The sequence below is a fragment of the Leucopleurus acutus genome (genome assembly GCF_964270905.1).
Source record: "Leucopleurus acutus genome assembly, chromosome: 20".
Taxonomy (NCBI): Eukaryota; Metazoa; Chordata; class Mammalia; order Artiodactyla; family Delphinidae; genus Leucopleurus; species Leucopleurus acutus.
In genome coordinates, this window is record NC_139162.1 from 17,717,233 (window position 1) to 17,737,870 (window position 20,638).

Here is a 20,638-nt window from a genome sequence, read left to right on the forward strand (position 1 = left end):
CTCCAAGGAAGCCAATCAACCAAGGGCCTGGAACACAGACGTGCCTACTGTAACCTATCCAGCCCCCTTGTCATCTCCTCAAAAGCCTAACATTTACTGCCACTTTCTGGCATTTCCCTATCCTCCAAAAACATAATTTTAAATGGCAATAAGAGACTGTTTTATAACAAGTTTCTCAAAATAGCTTTTCACGGAACAAGGATTCATATCCAGGACGTTTCCACTTCACACAAAAATCACCCACTTATAAGGTTTCTTCTTATTCAACCAGACTTGGGGTTATCCCTTACCCTTTGGAGGTTTATGTTGTCATGTTCATAATTCAAATGATAGAGAAAAAACCGAGAAGCTGTAGAATAGGCTATCCAACTTCCACATGGGGAGATACAGCTGCAGATAATGTTCTCAGGACCCTGGTAACATTAGGAAGCAGGATAAATAGTCAAGTAAAACTTCATACAAGGTTCACTATAGCATGAATCCTCAAGCTACTGCCACTCTGAATGTATCCACAAATACCGACACGTAATCCTGACACTCATATACTATGTGTCACTATGATTATTTCAAAGGTAGAACATCTAAGTGGTGTGGCTTTGATTTCCAAAACCCAGAACAGAGGTCTCTGAATACTACGAGTTTATCTCAGCCCTTCGCATACTTCATGGGCAGCTTCATAATAAACCCTAACTTTAGAAACCTGAGCAGGGAGGCATTTAATGCAGTGAAGCTTTGGAGGCTCAGTGACTTGGGGACTGATTTTCTGTTTTGGTCAATGACAACCTGCTTTAAAGACCTGTAAGAAATATTAAGTGAAAAAATTTGCGTTAACACCGCAAAAGTTTAGTGTAACATTTATGTAATTCAAAAAACTCAAAAAACATCTGAGTGTATGTAAGTATGTATGTATACACACATACATATTCTCACACACAGAAAAATATCTAGAAGGGTATACAGCTAATCAATTAACAGTAATTATTGCAGGAGAGGGGACTAGTATTAAAGAGCTGGGCAAGGGTATAAATTATCAATATTGTTTGAATTCTTCATAGTGAGACTGTATTCACAAATTATTTGTGCAATTAAAATAAAGATTTTTAAAAAGGACGACAAAGCTGTTTGTATAGTATAGTCCCATTATTGGAGAAAGAAAGGATGTATACACATGCACGCATGGGTGAAAATTTTTTCTGGAAGAATATATAAGAAACCACTGGCAATGATCATCTCTGGGGGGGTGGGGGTAAGAAAGAGGTTCATTTTTCATTGCATCCTCTTTTGCATTATTTGAATTTTTAAAAACTATGCATGTTATTTTCATAATAATACCAAAAGAAGAAAAACGAATTTCTTGTATTCATTCATCCAATAAATTCTGAATGCCTGACTTACAATCATAGGAAACCCAGCTCTTTTGACATAGTACTTCATTCAAATAATTTCAGATTTGAAACAGTTTATGATGTCAACTAAGAAACCCTCAAAATTCAGAATGAGAAAAATGTTCTGGATTTCAGAGTCTGAACACACAGTTAAATTTCTTTACCTTTGTCTTGAGGTGAAGTAAGTGATCTGCATTTTTAGAGAGTGGAAGTGTATCCCCATTCTTTCCTGGAACAAGAAATATCCCTGACATTTTTCTTCCCAAAGAAAGGTTATTCATACATTTTTTCTACTAAAAAGTCATTCCTGGGTAGAAAGAAATCTCTATCACTGGGAAATCAGAAAAACGTCTGATGTAGTAAGCTTACAGTTTTCTGGGGGTATGTATACGAAGAGGAAAGCAGTGAGCACTTTCTTAGCTTCTACTTGGGTGCCCTGCATACGGCCTAGGGCACACCCCTACTTCTCTGAAGCCACTCCCCACAGCCAGGCATGCAGGTGGATGGAAGTGAAGTTTGTGTGGCCTCGACTTCAACTTCATTTGTTCATTTTGGAGACTAAAGTAAAAGACTCTAACCTACTGTAAAACAACAGGACCCGAACAGTTATGTCATACTTAAGGCCATGAGGCTGTCACCCTGGTAAGATCTGCACAACCTTCTTTTTCATGCAGGCCCGTCACGACCCCACATTAAAACTTGTCATTTTTCAACAGCCTGTTTTGATCCCAGTCTAACCAGGGAGAACTTTGATTCCACTACCCTCAGGACCACTATCCTGCAGTGCACCATACTGAACCAAAAACTTTTCACTGATGATTCAGTGTCCTGCTAACAATTTTAACACTCTGAGGAACTCCTCTGCTCTATCTAGTGGGTGGGAAACCATAAGTTCAAAAGGACACAGACAAACCTACTTCCATTTTTCCACAAGCAGAATTTCAACTGCCATTTCTGGCTTCTACCTCCAGTTTTCTTATTGGAAAAAAACTTTCTTCCATCTTACCTGTTGCAACTGTGGATCCCAGTCGCCAAAGTTCCAAGTGATGAGCAAACTGGAAGAGGAGAAGCTGCTTCTTTTTTGCACAGGAAACAAGACGTCGCTGTATCCAAGAATCAAAAAGACATAAACAAGCCGGAGTCATCTATTGCCTCAGTACTGGATACAGCAGCAACACCTCAGAACATTTTTTACCGTTAAAATCCATTTACTTGATAAATATTTCCTAAGTACTACCATTCACCAGGCACTGTCCTAGGATCTAAAAGCATAGTGGTAAATAAAAACCTAGCTACTGCTCTCAAGCTTACAGTTTAAAGGGTTGACATAAAATTAAACAGGCAATTACATTAAGTGTGCAAAGAATTTTAACATGGCTAAGCACAGTATGTAATGAAAAAAAGTAGAAAGGCCTCATGACAGTAAAGACAGGAGCCCAGATGAGGCTCACTGGTAAAGAGTACTCAGGCAAAGAAGGTAGGGCAGGACGTTCCAAGCAGAGGGATGGCACGGGAAATAGCTCAAAGGGAAGAGAGAATGAGAGGGAATAAAAAGGAGTCTTTCAGAACTGCCAGACTGAGTGCAGATGGCGGTGGGGGTAATGTAAGTGCGTGAGAACAGAGGTGAGGGAAGAGGCTGTCTTCTCCGGATCAAGACAGGTTTCATAAGCCATGCTAAGGAATTAGGTCTTTACGCTGAGGACAACAATGACCAACAAAGGCATTTAAGCATGGAGGGATGAACAAAGTTGCTTTTTCAACGCATCAATGGAGAACAGGCTGGAATGACACAAATCTAAATAAAAGGAGATTGTTAACAAACTACTGTAAAGAAATCCAGAGGAGAAATGACACTGACCCAAACTAGGTTAATGGCAGTGTAGACAAAGAGAAATGGCTAGATTCAAGAGAGAATGAGGAGGTAGACTCAGTAAGGTTTACTGGTTGAATGGAATGTAGAGTAGGTAGTGGGAAGAAGAGTTTCTAGCCTGGAAAGATGATTGATTTACCTAGAAAGGAACACTGGAAGCCTGGATTCTCCTGCTCCCACCCAGAATAATAAAAAGTCCAGCCTTGGGCTTCCCTGGTGGTACAGTGGTTGAGAATCTGCCTGCCAATGCAGGGGACATGGGTTCGAGCCCTGGTCCAGGAGGATCCCACATGCCGCGGAGCAACTAAGCCCATGTGCCACAACTACTGAGCCTGTGCTCTAGAGCCCATGAGCCACAACTACTGAGCCCGCGTGCCACAACTACTGAAGCCCATGCACCTGGAGCCCATGCTTTGCGACAAGAGAAGCCACCACAATGAGAAGTCCGCGCACCGCAACAAAGAGTAGCCCCTGCTCGCCACAACTAGAGAAAGCCCGTGCACAGCAACAAAGACCCAATGCAGCCAAAAATAAAAAATTTATTTTAAAAAATTAATAACAAACAAAATCCCCATAAACCACACCTACTGGGAAAAGGGAATGATTTCCCCAGAAACTGAACTAGGAATGCTGCTGTAAATCTCTTGGCCCCTGTAAACATCTTTGCCAGAGGCTTGCCTTAGAAAGAAAAGGAAGAAAGAAGAAGAAGGTAACTACAGAAGGCCAACAGATCTGCCAAAGAAGAGTGAGCTGTGCTGTCTTATGGGACAGGCAGACCGGGAGATGAGGGCATGGTGGGCATTAGAGGATGATACTTACATGGGGAAAAGTGATTTTTCGGAGAGCAGCATCATAATTCTTTACCTCCACCTTCTCCATGAGAGGACGAATGACTAAGTGGGTGTCTGTGCCTGGAGCGGGAGGGAGAGGAGAAAGAATATCGGAATTAGAAAAAGTCCCACATGAAAATAACCACAGCTGGGCAAAGTAATGAAGCAGTCCCGGCCAAGACTGAAACCCACCTCCAGATATCAGTGCTATGGGGCTGTGGGCCACGGCTCGCACGTCATGTGTGTGATGCTGAAATGGCTTTGTCCGCACCCACTGCTTCTCACTGCTGTTGGAAGTCACAGAGACCAGCTGAAAATGGAACACTGTCCCCTCGGCTGTGCCCACCACGAAACTGTCTTCTTGCTGAGAAAGTAAATCATTAGGGAGGTACATTTGAGCAAAACAGGGCCCAGTTTTTAAAATATTCCCCAAGGTTTTCTGTCTGGGCAGCTTAGGGGGAAAACCTATGCCCAGAATTGAAGGGAGGTTGCAGGGGTCTTTTTCCTCCAGAAGCTAACAATTCCATCAGGGGAGCAAGTTCGTGCATAGGTAACAAAGCGCCCCCTACTGACAAAATTAACAGTAAGTACTTCAAACTGTCAGCGTGCTTTCATATAATGCAAACCCGACCTCATTAGAATAGCAACAATATTGGGGAAAGGGGAGGGGTCGCAAAACTGGCAGTCAAAAGACTGAAGCTTAGAAAACCCTAAAATTCACTGTCCTCTTTTTAGAGATGAAGAGAGGGTGGGCTGAGGAGGGGAAGTGGCCTGATCAATATCACAAAGACGCAGGTTCCCTGGTCCCCAGTTTAAGGCTCTCTCTTGTCAGCATGTTGAGCACGAGGATTTCTGTTAGTTTTAAAAGGTCTTACTGTGTCTACAACTACTTTTTAAAATTCCTCTATAATCTCAAAACCATTTTCATTTTAACTCATTTTTTAAAATGCACATAACTTTGAGTAAGAAAACAAAACAGGAGGCTTGATAGGGTACTGAGAAAAATCAGAAACCTGGATCAGTGGATAACCAATCAAACGGTATAAAGAGTAGGTGAGAAGTCAAGAAAAGTGAGATGTCTGCACACATGTGAGCATGTAGCTGCCATCAACTACACACTGACTGTGCTAGGAACGTTGTATGTCATATCATCTCTAATCCTTCAATAACCTGCAAGGTTAAGTATCATCTGTCCTATCAGGAGAAATTATAAAAGACTGAAATGAGCATAACAAGTACTGGTGTCCTTGGCTGGTGAGCCCTCTGATTGTCCTAGAGCTACTTTACAACTCAATAAATTGTAAAAAAACTGAGAGTGATGCAAAAGATTCTCTTGCATAGAGATGCAAAAGAATTTTGCTCGGTAGAATGCAGCTGATGATTGTCCTGTGGACACTGAGTCCTGCAACAATTTGTAAATCATTTCAGCATTCCTGATGGCCTTACATAACTGTGTTCTTTGATTTCTCCCTTAGAACTGCTTGTAACTTACTGGTTCCCTCATTAGTTTATGAGTTACAGAAAATCTCTGACATACTTCCATTTCATGTTTGGATGGGTTATGATTTTACCTTTTTTCCCCCCAATCATCATTTAATAGCCCTTTACACAGATAAGGAAACTGGAACTTCAAGAGTTTACCTGTCTGTTAGTTTACAGACGTGTATCTGCCGCCAAAGCCTTTGCTCCGGGCACAGGCCTCTCCCTCACCTCCTCTAAGGATACTATTTGAAAACCATTAGCCTAAGGCAAAAGTGGAAATACTGAGCTGCTTAGGAATTCACTCGCTCTCTCCATCACCTCCACTAAACAGTTCAAGTGGCTGTTTGCTCAAAGTACTACCTACAGAGAAGAACTGGGAAGGGAGGCCTCTCACTCCACATTCTCTTTCCCTGAGGTGGAATCATAAAAGAACTGAAAAGCAAACAGAAGAAAAGGGCTCTCTTGGGGTGCAACAGAAATGAAGCAAGGGAAAAACAGACCTGGAGGGGTGCGCAAGTGCACGCACACGCGCGCACACACACGTGCACACACATGCGCACACACACACTAACTTAATCAAAGAGTGACTGCTTCACAGGGAACACAAAATCTCAGGACTGACCTCTAAATGAAGGCAAATGTTCCCTACAACTCCCTAAAGGAATCAGTACTTGCCTACTTGATGGAGGTGAAAGGCTTCTAAGAAGATCAAAGGACTGGGTGTTTGCCACAATTCACTCTTTAGTCAATGAGAAACCACTGAAAAGAAATCTAAATATAACCATCTGTTCTGGCAAGAGAGTATGGAGAAAAGCCTTGAAATTAGGACTGGTGTCAAAAGAGATGTGAAAATGGCAATAGCACACTCGCTGTGCCAGACACTCTACTTAGCACTTTACAAGCACAACCCATTTAATCTTTCCTCAGACGCCATGCAGCATGTATTACTAACCTCCTTGTTCTCACAGAGGAAGAAACTGAGACTTAGAAGCACCTTGCCCAAGGAAGACACGTAGCTATTAAGTGGTATGACTGGGATTCAAACCCAACTCTGCCCAACTCCAAAGTTTGTGATAAGCATTTTTGAGGACTGGAATTTGTACAATTGCACGTTTCAATTGAAAAAAAAAAAAAAAGTACCACAATCCCTTGCTTCTCAGGCACACATTTTCTCACATCTTAACATCTCTGATATCAAAATATTTATATCTGTCAACCTGTGTTATGTGACATCTTCAGATAAAGAATGAAAGTCAAAACTTGCAGAATACGGATTTCCCTCGTGGCCCAGTGGTTACGAATCCACCTTCCAATGCAGGGGACGCGGTTTGATCCCTGGCTGGGGAACTAAGATCTCACATGCCGTGGGGCAACAAAGCCCACGCGCCACAACTGGAGAGAAGCCCGCACCGCAACTAGAGAAGCCTGTACGCCACAATGAAGAGCCTGTGTGCTGCAAGGAAAGATCCCACGCGCCTCAAGGAAAGATCCCGCAGGCCATGATGAAGATTCCACAGGCAGCAACTAAGACCCGATGCAGCCAAATAATAATAAAACAAAACAAAACAAAAACAACTTGCAGAACAGTTGTCAAAAGCCTAAAAGAAAATCTTGGGACTATATTGGATCATCTTCTACCAACACTGTGGATGGCTGGGAGGCATGTATGAGAAACATGGACCCCAATAACTGAGTTCAAGTGATTCAGAGTCCAACTCTGAACGTGAAGAAGTTCTAGGAATACCCTTATCATTTTATTTCACACATACTTTCCTGTTTATATATGCGTAAGAGTGATATAACAGAAATTTTCTGTTTAAGTCTCAAGAAGCTCTTCAGTAAGTAAAATATAAATTTTATGTTTAAAAAAGCATTGTTTCAGTTTATATTATAAAAACTTATATTATGTGCTTATAAAATGTGAATTTTACATTTAAAAAACCACTCTGTCATAGTTTAATAAAAGTATTTCTTCTTTCCCATGATAACAAAATTATGACATGTTACAATCATTTGTATCTAAGACTTAATGCAATAGAGTAATATAGGCACAAGGTAGAAGATCAGACAGTATAAAGTGGTACACAGTATAAGTTACACCTGTCTTCCACCTACCCCCCAAAAACTTTCTTCCAGAAACTGTCATTATTTGCATTTTCAATATTTCCAGAGATATTCTATGTATATACTAGCAAAACTGTATACACATAGAATATCTGTTTCTTTTCTCTTTTTTTTTTAGCCATGCCACACAGCATGCAGGATCTTAGTTCCCTGACCAGGGATTGAACCCACATCCCCTGCAATGGAAGTGCTGAGTCTTAACCACTGGACCACCCGGGAAGTCCTAGAATATCTCATATATAAATATCTAATATATAAATCTGCTCTACCTTTCCTTACTACGCTATTATATACTATACTATACACTGTAATACTGTTCTACTTTTTCCCCTTACCAATATATCCTGGAAATTGTTCCATAGCAATAAATATACATCTTCTCTGGTCTTTGAACAGGTGCATAATCCTTAAATAGTTACACTTTAAATAGTACTAAATTTAATAATTAAGTCTTACTATCTAATAATTACAACCATTTTGGATCAAAACTCTATTTTAAAAGGAGAATTCCTCCCACTCACTTAAACCTTGACTTCTATTATAGTTTATATGTGACATCTACATGTTTTATAGGGCTTTAGCACTAACAAATTGTTCTCATGGAAAAACTGTGGAATGGGATAGGAACATTTTATAGGCAAGAAAAGAAAGCAGGAGTGATCTCTACACTAGACACACTTAAGTAAGAAAACAACACTCAAACTAATTATGTAAAGATAAAAGATCTAGTCATCAAAGCTCAGACAGAGAGACAAATATCATATAATATCGCTTACATGTGGAATCTAAAAAAATGTTACAAATGAACTTATTTACAAAACAGAAACAAAGTCACAGATGTAGAAAACAAATTTATGGTTACGGGGTGGGGAGAGAAGCGGGAGTGGGGATGATAAATTGGGAGATTGGGATTGACGTAGACACACTACTATATATAAAACAGATAACTAATAAGGACCTAGTGTATAGCATAGGAAACTCTACTCAATACTCTGTAATGACTTATATGGGAAAAGAATAAAAAAGAATGGATATATGTGTATGTATAAAGGATTCACTTTGTTGTACAGCAGAAACTAACACAACATTGTAAATCAACTATACTGCAATAAACATTAAAAAAAAACCCTCAAAATCACTTCCTGTGCCTCATTGCTAAAATATCCAAAGGTTTCTGATTAAGAATTCATGTTACAAGATGGCAAGAGGCACACATGTTCAATACAAACCTGCTTTAACTCCTATACAAACAGGAGAAAAATCAGTAGTGTCGAAATCACTATAAAATTACCTTCTAATGTTCCAAGATAGGAAGCAGAACAGTCAGGCAGAGAGAGGAAATAGCACTTCTCAAGATTCTTCTAGAATACTTGTGCCCTATCTACAATCAGACGGGGTTAACTGGGGACAGGGAGTGTCTGAAGAAAACCTCTCTGCTAACTAATCGTTTAGAGAATATTCTCTAACTAACTGTTGGAGAATAAGTGTTCAGGAAAACTGTGTGGGTTTTCAGATGCATTGTCCTAAACTCAATCTTCCTCCACTACAACATTCAGGATTAGGGAACAGTGTCTGTGGCACACCACTGACACGGCCTTCTCTACTCATGCCCCAGGTTGTACAGGAACTGCTCAAACAGGGACTATACTCACATCAGATATGGCAATGGACTGCACGTCAGTATTTGCAATGAGATGATTCTTTACAAGGGTACCGGTAGCTGAGTCCCAGAACTGCACCTTCCCAGCAGAGTCCACGCTTATGACGGTGCCATCGGACAGGAAGGCCACGCCCCATATGATACACTTCCGCTTAGACACACCCATATACTGCCTATCCACAAGCATCTTATGAATAGCGCTCCCTGAAAAAGAAAGCAAAGCCCGCATGTGAATGGCACTTATTTCTCCTCAGTCTTCAGAAGCTGCCTGTGGTAGGCATCTGGTAAGTCAGCTGCCTGAGCACAGACCACAGACAGCCAGTAAACAGTGGTTATGGTGAACTCAGTTTTGGAACACCAAAATGGTTCCCTGAACAAGGAGGGCAGCGGTGGTGGTGGGGGTTGCAGACATAAGGAATTTTTGGTGGAGAGGTGAAATGGAAACGAGACATTTGAGGCTTCACTGAAAAGCAGCCAACTGCACACACACATTACACTCTGCTCCCTTCCAAATCCCCATGAGAAAAGGAGAGAAAACAATAGTGCCAAAATTTGGGGAACTGGAAAGCAGACACGGAGTAGTAACCGACTTAGTAGAACCCTAAAACTAAGTCCCAAATCCGCAGTAGGAAAAGTCAAGAAACCATCTGATTTATATCATGGAATCCTCAGAAGACTCAGCAACTGGTGACTCCAGATAGTCTGGAAACAGAGGTGATGCATGGAACACAGATTAAGGGAAATGTTACAACTCTGTATTGAGAACACCAGCTTTCTTCTTAGAATGCTGATGGCTGGGCTTGTTGTCACCAGGCAGGAGAACAAAAAACAGTTCTGAGAAATATGACCAGCACAAGAGAAAAGATCTAAAGAGCCTGTCTTGAGAGCATCCCCAAGCTAACAGTCCAGCCAGACCATTCCTCAATGAAGCTCAGATGTGATCAGCACCATTCGTGTGGTGATGAGAGGAACCTCTAGACACGGGAGGAAAGCCTCAATATGAAAGGGAGAGGCCCAACATAGGACCAGAAAAAAATAAACAACAAGGTGGGAAAAAGCCAGGGCGAAGAACACTTCACAGCTATTACCATGAATAGTCTTGGAGAAGAGTTTAGTATACTGTATAATGAAACAAAAAGAGAATGCTGTAAAAAAGAACATTCAGGAAACAAAAAAGAACTCTGGAAATGAATGGCAGAAATGAGAACCTCAATAAAAGGACTGAAAGATAAAAATGACAAACTCTCCCAGGAAGCAAAGTAAGAAGTTAGAGATGAAAAATAACAAGGGGGAAAAAGAAAAAAAGAAAGAAAGAAAATTAGAAGAGGCAACATTCCAGTAATAAAATTCCAGAAAGGAGAAAATGGAAAGAAACTCCTTTACAAAATAATTATAAGAATTTTCCTCAGAAATGAAAAACATGGGTTTTTGGATTAAAGGAACCTACCAAGTTGTCCAATACAATGGATGTTAACAGATCCACACAACAAAAAACATAATTATTACATTTCAGAACAGTAAAGATAAAGGGAAGATCTTAAAAGCTCCCAGGAAAAACCAACCACAAAAACCTACAAAAAGGATCTACTCTCAGAAAGGCATCAGAGTCCATAACAATACTAGAAGCTGGACGACAGTGGAACCACAGCTTCAAAATTCTAAGGAAAAATAATTTCCAACTAGAATTCTTTCTCAGAAACCCTTTCTCAGGATCCATCAAACAAAGTGATAAACTACGAAAATGAATGACTTGGCAACAGGGAACTCTACTGGAGAATAAAGCAAAGGGGATCTCCAGAATGGTTGAAAAACCAGAGTTCAAGATCTCAGAGTTGTGCAGTAGGCCCAGAGTTGTGCAGTAGGCCCAGAAACTGGCTCCACTAAGCTGGAGCAGGGCAGAAGGCTCTGGGAGAGAAACCTTCAAGGAGATAAAAGTGATAGAAAGAAAACCAGATGTGGGAATTCCCTGGCGACCCAGTGGTTAGAACTTGGCACTTTCACTGCAGGGGCCCAGGTTCAATTCCTGGTGGGGGAACTAAGATCCCGCAAAAAAACCCAAAACAAACTAACAACAACAAAAAAAAAACAGAAAAAAACCCCAGATGTAGCTGAACCTAAATCATACAACTGGAAGAATGTGGAGATGAATTAGTGAGATATATATATATATATATATATATATATATATATATATTCAATCTCACACACACAAAAGAGAGAGACAGAGACAGACACTCAGCATTAACAAAAAGCATACAGGAAAGGAAAAGAAATTTACTATGCAAGTTGTATGTATATAGTCTACGAATAAAAACATCAACTGCTAATCTGAACAAAGTTAGAACATAACCATACTGGGAGGATCAGGAGGAAATATTGCTACATGTGGCAAAGGGCAGAGAAAGAGGGTTAAATAGTGGAAGTCAATAAATAATAGGCTAAAACTGAAAAAAATAAAGCATTTTAAGCATACTATGTATAGCATAAAGATAAATACCAAAAGAATTAGCTAAGAGTTGCAGGTGGCTGCCTTTGAGGAGTGGGAGAAGGGATATAGGGGGACTCCTGCTTTTTTGTAACAAGCCTTAAGGAATTCTTTGACTATATGCATATATAACTGATAATAAAAAACATGCTCAAGCACTAAGGAAAAAGAAAAAGGTGACATGTCTGCCCTGTGTTTCCTCTCATCTTAGCGGAGAGTAGACACAGCCACCTAACAAGTTGAAGTCAGTCTCCTCAGTGAAGGAATCCATCAGCCAATTCTCTAGGCCAAGGACAGAGGAAGCACGTTGTTCTCTATCTTTCTGATCTCAAGTCTCACCAACTATGTTACCAAGATCTTACATTCCTCAACTACAGACACCCACTTTTACAAAGAACTGGTATATATAAATAGGTATTCTACTGATTGCTCATAGTAAATGTCTCGCTGGTTGAGGGCAAATTTTAGTGTGAATTCTTATGATGAAAAATACTGTATTCCACTGAAGAACCAAGATTCCCCTAAAAGCAGCAGTAGTAATCCAAGAAAGAAGTGAAATTCATGGTGACATCTCAGAAGGTTCATGAAAGCATAAGGTCACAAGCTCTTGGAAACCCAGAAATGTGGCTCTGACAAACAAGACCCACACCCCAAATGAACTGAGAAAAACAGTCACCTGATTTGACATCAAACACACTAATGTAGTCTATGGAGCCAGCTGCAATGTGTGTACCAGCGGGATGCCAGCTGAGGCTCAGGATTCGACCTTGGGAGTTGTACAACAAAAGAGAAAGTGACATACACATAAATATACAGCAAAGGGTAACTGAGTTCTCCTTCCACAAAGATCTACAGGGCTAGCGTTCTACAGTCTTAAAGTTCATCTACTGTGCTCTTGCGAAGGACTGTTTTATAACAGGTGAGGGACAACTTTGCCCTGGGACCCATGATGACATATTTGATACTTACTTTTAATAATGGATAAATGGTTGATGGGAGAGTAGATAAGCACAACCTTTGGAAGGTGATCTGGTAGTAACCTAACAAAATTTAAACGTGCAAATTTGGCATGGTAATTGCACTAGGAATTTAACAAAAAAGAAATATTTACAGGAATGCCCAAGTGTATATAAGAATGTTCATTACAGCACTGGCTATAGTAGTAAAAACAAAATTAATATCCATCGATAGGAGTTTGGTTAAATAAATTATGGAACACCATAAAATGAAATGCCATGCAGACTGGCATGACTGACACAGAAAGATGTCTGTGATACATCAAATGAAAAACTAAGCTGAAAAACAAGTGCAAGCACTCCTGTGAATGTATTTGTCTATCTGAATATACAAAAAAGTCCAGATTAATTCCAAAATATTGCCTACAGAGTGAAATGAGACACTTATTTTCTCTTTCACACTTGGCTAAATGCATGAAATTTTTACCAAGCATTATATCACCTTTGTAATTAAAAAAAGAACACCCAGGAGATATTAAAAACAAACAATACAGGGATCTGATTAGCAGAGGATAAACATTACTATTGGATACAGAGAACACATCAGACACTACTCTCTAGAAAAGGAGTCAGGGTGGGACAGGGAGGGTGGGAGGGAGACGCAAGAGGGAGGAGATACGAGGATATACGTATATGTATAGCTGATTCACTTTGTTATAAAACAGAAACTAACACACCACTGTAAAGCAATTATACTCCAATAAAGATGTTAAAAAAAAAAAAAGTGGATAATAGAAAAGGAGTCAGCAAACTATGGCCCAAAGGCCAAACTGGGGTCACCACCTGTTTTTGTAAATGAAGTTTTACCAGAGCATAACCATGAGCATTTGTTAAGTATTATCTAGGGCAACTGCGGTGCTATAATGACAAGAGTTGGCAGAGACTATAGGGCCTGCAAAGCCTACAATATTTACTAGCTGGTGTCTTCACAGAAATAGTTTGCCAGGCTCTGTTCTGGATGTCAGTGTCAGTCAGTCCAGGTGGAACAGGGGCAATTGTTTATAAAATTCCCCCATTCAACTTGAAAGTACTAGCAGAACTGAGAACCACAGCTCCTAAAGAAAAATCCAAGTTCTGAGACTTTATGCACATTTGTTAAAACTTCACAAAAATAAGTGAGAACTAACAAATTGATTTACACAGAAACACTCACTTTCCTATTTTGGATTGCTAGCTTCCTGTATTATTACTTAACCAGGCAATCATAGCTATGCTACACAACAGAGAGGACCTGAGCTAAGGACAGCATCTAGCACATACGCTGCACTCACAGAAAGTTAGCATATAGATAAAATATTACCTGGACCCATGGGAAAATATCCCATCTCCAGTGGCACAGAAATATAACTTCTTGTTAAGACTACTCACTGCCTCACCACAAATAACCCTTACTTTTCTGACGATCAAAATTTCTTTCAAACTGGATTTTGTCTGGGGTGATCTGAAATAGTTTCACAGATCCATCTTCGCAGCCAACCTATTATGGAAAAGGGAGTAGAAAATAAAGAAAGCATTTTATGGAACTAAATATATACATTTCCTCCTTCAAGCTAACACTTGTTCTGAAAGAGAAAAATAGTTTGTGAGAGGGAAAAAGTACTGGTACCAAGAAACTGGTAGTGTGTTCCTGGCAGTCTTCATGTCCTAGCCAGAAAGCAGGCCAATTAGGGGCACAATTCCTGAATAGGACATGGAGGAGAAACAGGATTTCATAGCATGTCTCTGCTGGACACCCATGGCCTAAATAAAAGACCCATTAACTGTGTCACCTAAATGGAGATACGTCAAGGTATTACAAAATAGTACAAATTTAAAAAAAATCATAAATCCATCACAGAAAACTAAATCTCTGCAAGTACCCAGTCTACTGGTAAGAATGGGGGGGGGGGAGTCTTTCCATTGTCTATATGTACCACATTTTCTTTATCCATTTGTCTGTCGATGGACATTTAGGTTGCTTCCATGACCTGGCTATTGTAAATAGTGCTGCAATGAACATTGGGGTACATGTGTCTTTTTGAATTATGGTTTTCTCTGGGTATATATGCCCAGCAGTGGGATTGTAGGATCATATGGTAGCTCTATTTTTAGTTTTTTAAGGAACCTCCATACTGTTCTCCATAGTGGCTGTATCAATATACATTCCCACCAACAGTGCAAGAGGGTTCCTTTTCTCCACACCCTCTCCAGCATTTGTTTGTAGATTTTCTGATGATGCCCATTCTAACTGGTGTGAGGTGATACCTCATTGTAGTCTTGATCTGCATTTCTCTAATAATTAGTGATGTTGAGCAGCTTTCCATGTGATTCTTGGCCATCTGTATGTCTTCTTTGGAGAAATGTCTATTTAGGTCTTCTGCCCATTTTTGGATCGGGTTGTTTATATTTTTAACATTGAGCTGCATGAGCTGTTTATATATTTTGGATATTAATTCTTTGTCCATTTATTCTTTTGCAAATATTTTCTCCCATTCTGAGGGTTGTCTTTTTGTCTTGTTTATGGTTTCCTTTGCTGGGCAAAAGCTTTGAAGTTTCATTAAGTCCCATTTGTTTATTTTTGGTTTTATTTCCATTACTCTAGGAGGTGGATCAAAAAACATCTTGCTGTTATTTATGTCAAAGTGTTCTTCCTATGTTTTCCTTTAAGAGTTTTATAGTGTCCAGTCTTACATACAGGTCTCTAATCCATTTTGAGTTTATTTTTGTGTATGGTGTTAGGGAGTGTTCTAATTTCATTTTTTTACATGTAGCTGTCCTGTTTTCCCAACACCACTTATTGAAGAGACTGTCTCTCCATTGTATATCCTTGTCTCCTTTTCATAGATTAGTTGACCATAGGTGCGTGGGTTTATCTCTGGGCTTTCTATCTTGTTCCATTGATCTATGTTTCTGTTTCTGTGTCAGTACCCTACTGTCTTGATTATTGTAGCTTTACAGTATAGTCTGAAGTCAGGGAGTCTGATTCCTCCAGCTCCATTTTTTTCCCTCAAGACTGCTTTGGCTATTCGGGGTCTTTTGTGTCTCCATACAAATTTTAAGATTTTTTGTTCTAGTTCTGTAAAAAATGCCATTGGTAATTCGATAGGGATTGCATTGAATCTGTAGATTGCTTTGGGTAATATAGTCATTTTCACCATATTGATTCTTCCGATCTCTTGTAGACAGCATATAGATGGGTCTTGTTTTTGTATCCATTCAGCAAGCCTGTATCTTTTGGTTGGAGCATTTAATCCATTCACGTTTAAGGTAATTATTGATATGTATGTTCCTAGGACCATTTTCTGAATTGTTTTGGGTTTGTTTTTGTAGGTCCTTTTCTTCTCTTGTGTTTCCCACTTAGAGAAGTTCCTTTAGCATTTGTTGTAGAGCTGGTTTGGTGGTGCTGAATTTTCTTAGCTTTTGCTTGTCTGTAAAGCTTTTGATTTCTCCATGAATCTGAAGGAGATCCTTGCCGGGTAGAGTAATCTTGGTTGTAGGTTCTTCCCTTTCAACACTTTAAGTATATCATGTGACTCCCTTCTGGCTTGTAGAGCTTCTGCTGAGAAATCAGCTGTTAACCTTATGGGAGTTCCCTTGTATGTTATTTATCGTTTTTCCCTTGCTGCTTTTAACAATTTTTCTTTGTCTTTAATTTTGGCGAATTTAATTACTATGTGTCTCAGTGTGTTTCTCCCTGGGTTTATCCTGTATGGGACTCTGCGCTTCCTGGACTTGGGTGGCTATTTCCTTTCCCATGTTAGGGAAGTTTTTGACTATAATCTCTTCAAATATTTTCTCTGGTCCTTTTTCTCTCTCTTCTCCTTCTGGGACCCCTATCATGCAAATGTTGTTGTGTTTAATGTTGTCCCAGAGGTCTCTCAGGCTGTCTTCATTTCTTTTCATTCTTTTCTCTTTATTCTGTTCCGCAGCAGTGAATTCCACCATTGTGTCTTCCAGGCCACTTATCCGTTCTTCTGCCTCAGTTATTCTGCTATTGATTCCTTCTAGTGTAGTTTTCATTTCAGTTATTGTATTGTTCATCTCTGTTTGTTTGTTATTTAATTCTAGGTCTTTGTTAAACATTTCCTGCATCTTCTTGATCTTTGCCTCCATTCTTTTTCCGAGGTCCTGGATCATCTTAACTATCATTATTCTGAATTCTTTTTCTGGAAGGTTGCCTATCTCCACTTCATTTAGTTGTTTTTCTCGGGTTGTATCTTGTTCCTTCATCTGGTACATAGCCCTCTGCCTTTTCATCTTGTCTCTTTCTGTGAATGTGGTTTTTGTTCCACAGGCTGCAGGTTGTAGTTCTTCTTGCTTCTGCTGTCTGCCCTCTCGGGGGGGGGGGGGGGGGGAGTCTTAAGTCTGTGCTCAAAAATTTTTTGAGAAACACTGGAAAAACATGGTTCCACAGGTTGACTTGTAGAAGGACCTATCAGAAGTTTAGATATACTAACGTGTGCTGTGAATCTACAGAAGGATTTAGTACGCCGTATTTCTGAAACAAAACTTATCATAAAACACAAGGCACAACAAAACAAAAGACAGTTTCTACATCTCCCAATTCCAAAGAACATAGTTTGGGAAATGCTGAACCAAACTGAAACCTCTGGTTTCATAAATGAATCAACAAGGTCCAAAGTAGCAGCAGAAAGAGTGCCAAAGGACAAGGGAGTTTTAAATCCCCAACAAGAATCCCAATCTTGTATCTCGTATTGGAATCCAGATACAATTGCTTGCTTGGTTGCTGGAATCCAGCTCAGAGTGGAGTTGCTACATGCTATAATACAATTTCACCTTCCTATGAACATAAGGAAGCAAGTTTAAGTGGGCAGAAGAGAAATCTTGGTTTGAATTACCAATAGTTGCTTACTGACCAAAAGTTGAGAGCCATTGGGGCTGGCAGCCATGCTCCAAATGGGTCCTCCAAAGGCATCCATAGCATACTTGATGTTTAACGCCTGCAAATCATACTCAATAATCTCTCCATTGAGTCCAGCACTAAACAGTCGCTGTCCGTTTGCCCAGCACAGAGCTTCTGTAGCCCGAGACTCATGACCTGGGAAAAACTACAGAAACACCATAACTTTTCAACCCACCACGAATTCATCAGCTACTAGCACTGAGTGGTCACAGGCAAAAAGGTGAAAATCAAAATGCCTCTCTAGAAACAACTAGTGTGGGGTTTTACACTATCTGAAGATCATGTTACTGATATTTTCATTTTTTTCAGGTTCACATTTTAGTTACTTATACAGTTGGTTTTGTTTCTTTTACTAGGACTTGTTCTGCAAAACCTTTTTAGACAATAAAGTTTCAGACAATCCAGTTTGTATCTGATGTATCTAATTTTTAAAAATCATGGCAATTATTTTGATTGAGTGATAATTTCAAAGGTGTACACATGTCAAAAGTTACCAATACATACACTTTGAATACACGTTGCTTACTGTGTGTCAATTTCACCAATTAAAAGCTGTTTAAAAAATTAAACAAAGGCAGCTCACTCCAGCTTTTCATTCAAGTCTCAGATTTCTAAGTGTTTTCTTAGCACTCAAAAAGCATTCATACTATCAAGGAATTTTATTCTTTTTTTTTTTTTTTTTTTTTTTTTGCGGTACGCGGGCCTCTCACTGCTGTGGCCTCTCCTGTTGCGGAGCATAGTCTCCGGACGCGCAGGCTCAGCAGCCATGGCTCACAGGCCCAGCCGTTCCACGGCATGTGGGATCTTCCCGGACGGGGGCACGAACCCGTGTCCCCTGCATCGGCAGGCGGACTCTCAACCACTGCGCCACCAGGGAAGCCCAGGAATTTTACTCTTATATCTGCTTGATACAAAAGGGAATGAGGAGGTATAATTTTTCCTATCTGAACTTGGAAAGGCAAAATATTCATTAATTAAGTGGCTTGCCCAAAGGGCCAAAGTCAACGACATGAAGAGAATGTGGGTCTCCTTACTCCTAGGCACTACTCTTCACTCTCAGAGATATAATGTTTTCTTGTTCTGAGAAACAAGCTCTTGTTCAGAGCTAAGCAATTTTCAATACCAGGGAAGGGAACATAGAGAAAGTGGAAGACTAGACTGAATTAATTGTTCAAAAAAAAAAAAAAGAAAACAGATGGGAGAGGAAAATAAGAGGTACTAGGTAAAGACCAGTTGACTTATTCATTCAACATGTATTAACTAAGCAGTGTCTTTGTCCTAGGCACTTGCTAAATGTTGGGAATACAGCCATGAATATCACTGACAAGGTCCTTGTTTTCATAAAATTTGAAGTTCAGCAAGGAAGAAGACATTAAACAAATATATATGAACTATTATATAATTACAATTATCGTAAATGACAAGAAAAATCACAGGATGTAACAAGCATGTACCATAGCATGTTTTTCATTCTATGGAATGTGACTCCTTTGTGGTGACCAGCAATTTCTTAACTCCTATTAGTGCTTCAGGGATCAGCTCAGTAAGTCATCTCTTTCCAGGAATCCTAAACACACCTCATCAGAGAAGGCACCTCTCCACTAAGATTCTATGCCTCTGCTTAGGTCTATCATAAAATTTGCCACACTGTTTGCAAACTGTATACTCACCTTTCCCCCACTGGATTTTGAACTCCTTGAAGGTAGGGCCTCTGACATTCATCTTAATGCCTAATACTTGCCACTCAGTCATTTAGAAACATTTACAGAGTGCCTAAATTCCAAGTACTAAGTTGCTGGGCACTGCATTCATTCATTTTTCCTTCTATTCATTTATTTCATGGTGCCTATGGCATGTAAGGCACTCAGTAAATGTGACCGGAATTATTTTATTGCACTTGAAATCAGTAATCACTGCCTTTGAAAAATATGCTGCTGTAACAGCCCTTTGCATACACCCAAACAGTACTTTACCTAATTTAAAATCTTTATTCCCAAATATAAGGCATATAAATCTACCTTCTCTCAGACAGATGAACTTAGGAATCCATCTTCCTGATATTACATCACCAAAATGTTTGACATTAAAATGTCTCATCATTTTTTCTGAATTGACAATGAAATGGGTACTGACACTTATAGCAGGAAATGCCACTTTACCAAAGTTACAATGGTGCAGAGACTGATATGAAGCAATGGTCTTGACAATTTTCCTTCTTATTTTGCCCAACAGATCTAGCAAACCTCAGTTTCCAAATGACAGTGAGCACCACAATTCCTAGGTAGGATCTTTCTAACCAACATCACACAGATCATACCTCTAAGCGCATCATTCAGACAAGAGATCGCATATTTGTTATGTGGTTCTAAACAACTCCGGAGAGAGTGGGGGAGAGTTACTATTCTTTTGATCTCTTTGAATACAAAAAACATAGATTTGGCAGAATTGAACTTAAGAAAAAAATTAACATCAAATACACCAAATCAGGCTCCCAAATGACTTACTTTCTCCTGAAAGTAGTTTGCTGACAAATTATAAATTTCCACAGTGCCATCTGTTCGTGAAACAGCCAATCTGTTTGACTGGTTATTGTAAGCCACACAGCGGATCCCTGATGGAACATAATTAAAGAAACGTACTCGATGGACCTTAAATTCACCCATTCCTAGGGGGGCAAGAAAAGAATCATTGTTAAACAGCAGTATGTCACACCTCATGTTTCTTATTACCACTATTCTAGGTGGAAGACTCCAACTATATTTCATCGACGTTCATTTCTATTTTTTTTCACTTTTTTTTTTGGAGGGGGCCGCGCCGGGCAGAATGTGGAGTCTTAGTTCCCCAACCAGGGATGGAACCCGAGCCCCCTGCATTGGAAGTGCC

At 39.8% G+C, this 20,638-nt stretch overlaps 1 protein-coding gene across 2 annotated transcripts in view; it reads right to left on the bottom strand.

Annotated features, from left to right (window-relative positions):
• Window positions 1-20,638, bottom strand: part of UTP4 (UTP4 small subunit processome component) — a 30,257-nt gene that overhangs the window by 8,516 nt on the left and 1,103 nt on the right. Inside the window, exons 2-11 of one of the 2 annotated variants that reach the window (XM_082862941.1) lie at window positions 20,260-20,420; window positions 17,709-17,900; window positions 14,245-14,329; window positions 12,513-12,602; window positions 9,344-9,555; window positions 4,278-4,449; window positions 4,075-4,166; window positions 2,392-2,488; window positions 1,550-1,614; window positions 291-413 (exon numbers count right to left, since the gene is read on the bottom strand). In XM_082862941.1, coding sequence (XP_082719067.1) covers window positions 291-413; window positions 1,550-1,614; window positions 2,392-2,488; window positions 4,075-4,166; window positions 4,278-4,449; window positions 9,344-9,555; window positions 12,513-12,602; window positions 14,245-14,329; window positions 17,709-17,900; window positions 20,260-20,418 — 1,287 coding nt within the window. In that variant the 5' untranslated portion in view covers window positions 20,419-20,420. Of the gene's footprint in view, window positions 1-290; window positions 414-1,549; window positions 1,615-2,391; window positions 2,489-4,074; window positions 4,167-4,277; window positions 4,450-9,343; window positions 9,556-12,512; window positions 12,603-14,244; window positions 14,330-17,708; window positions 17,901-20,259; window positions 20,515-20,638 lie in introns of those variants that run through there. The other variant, XM_082862942.1, reaches the window with a different exon arrangement.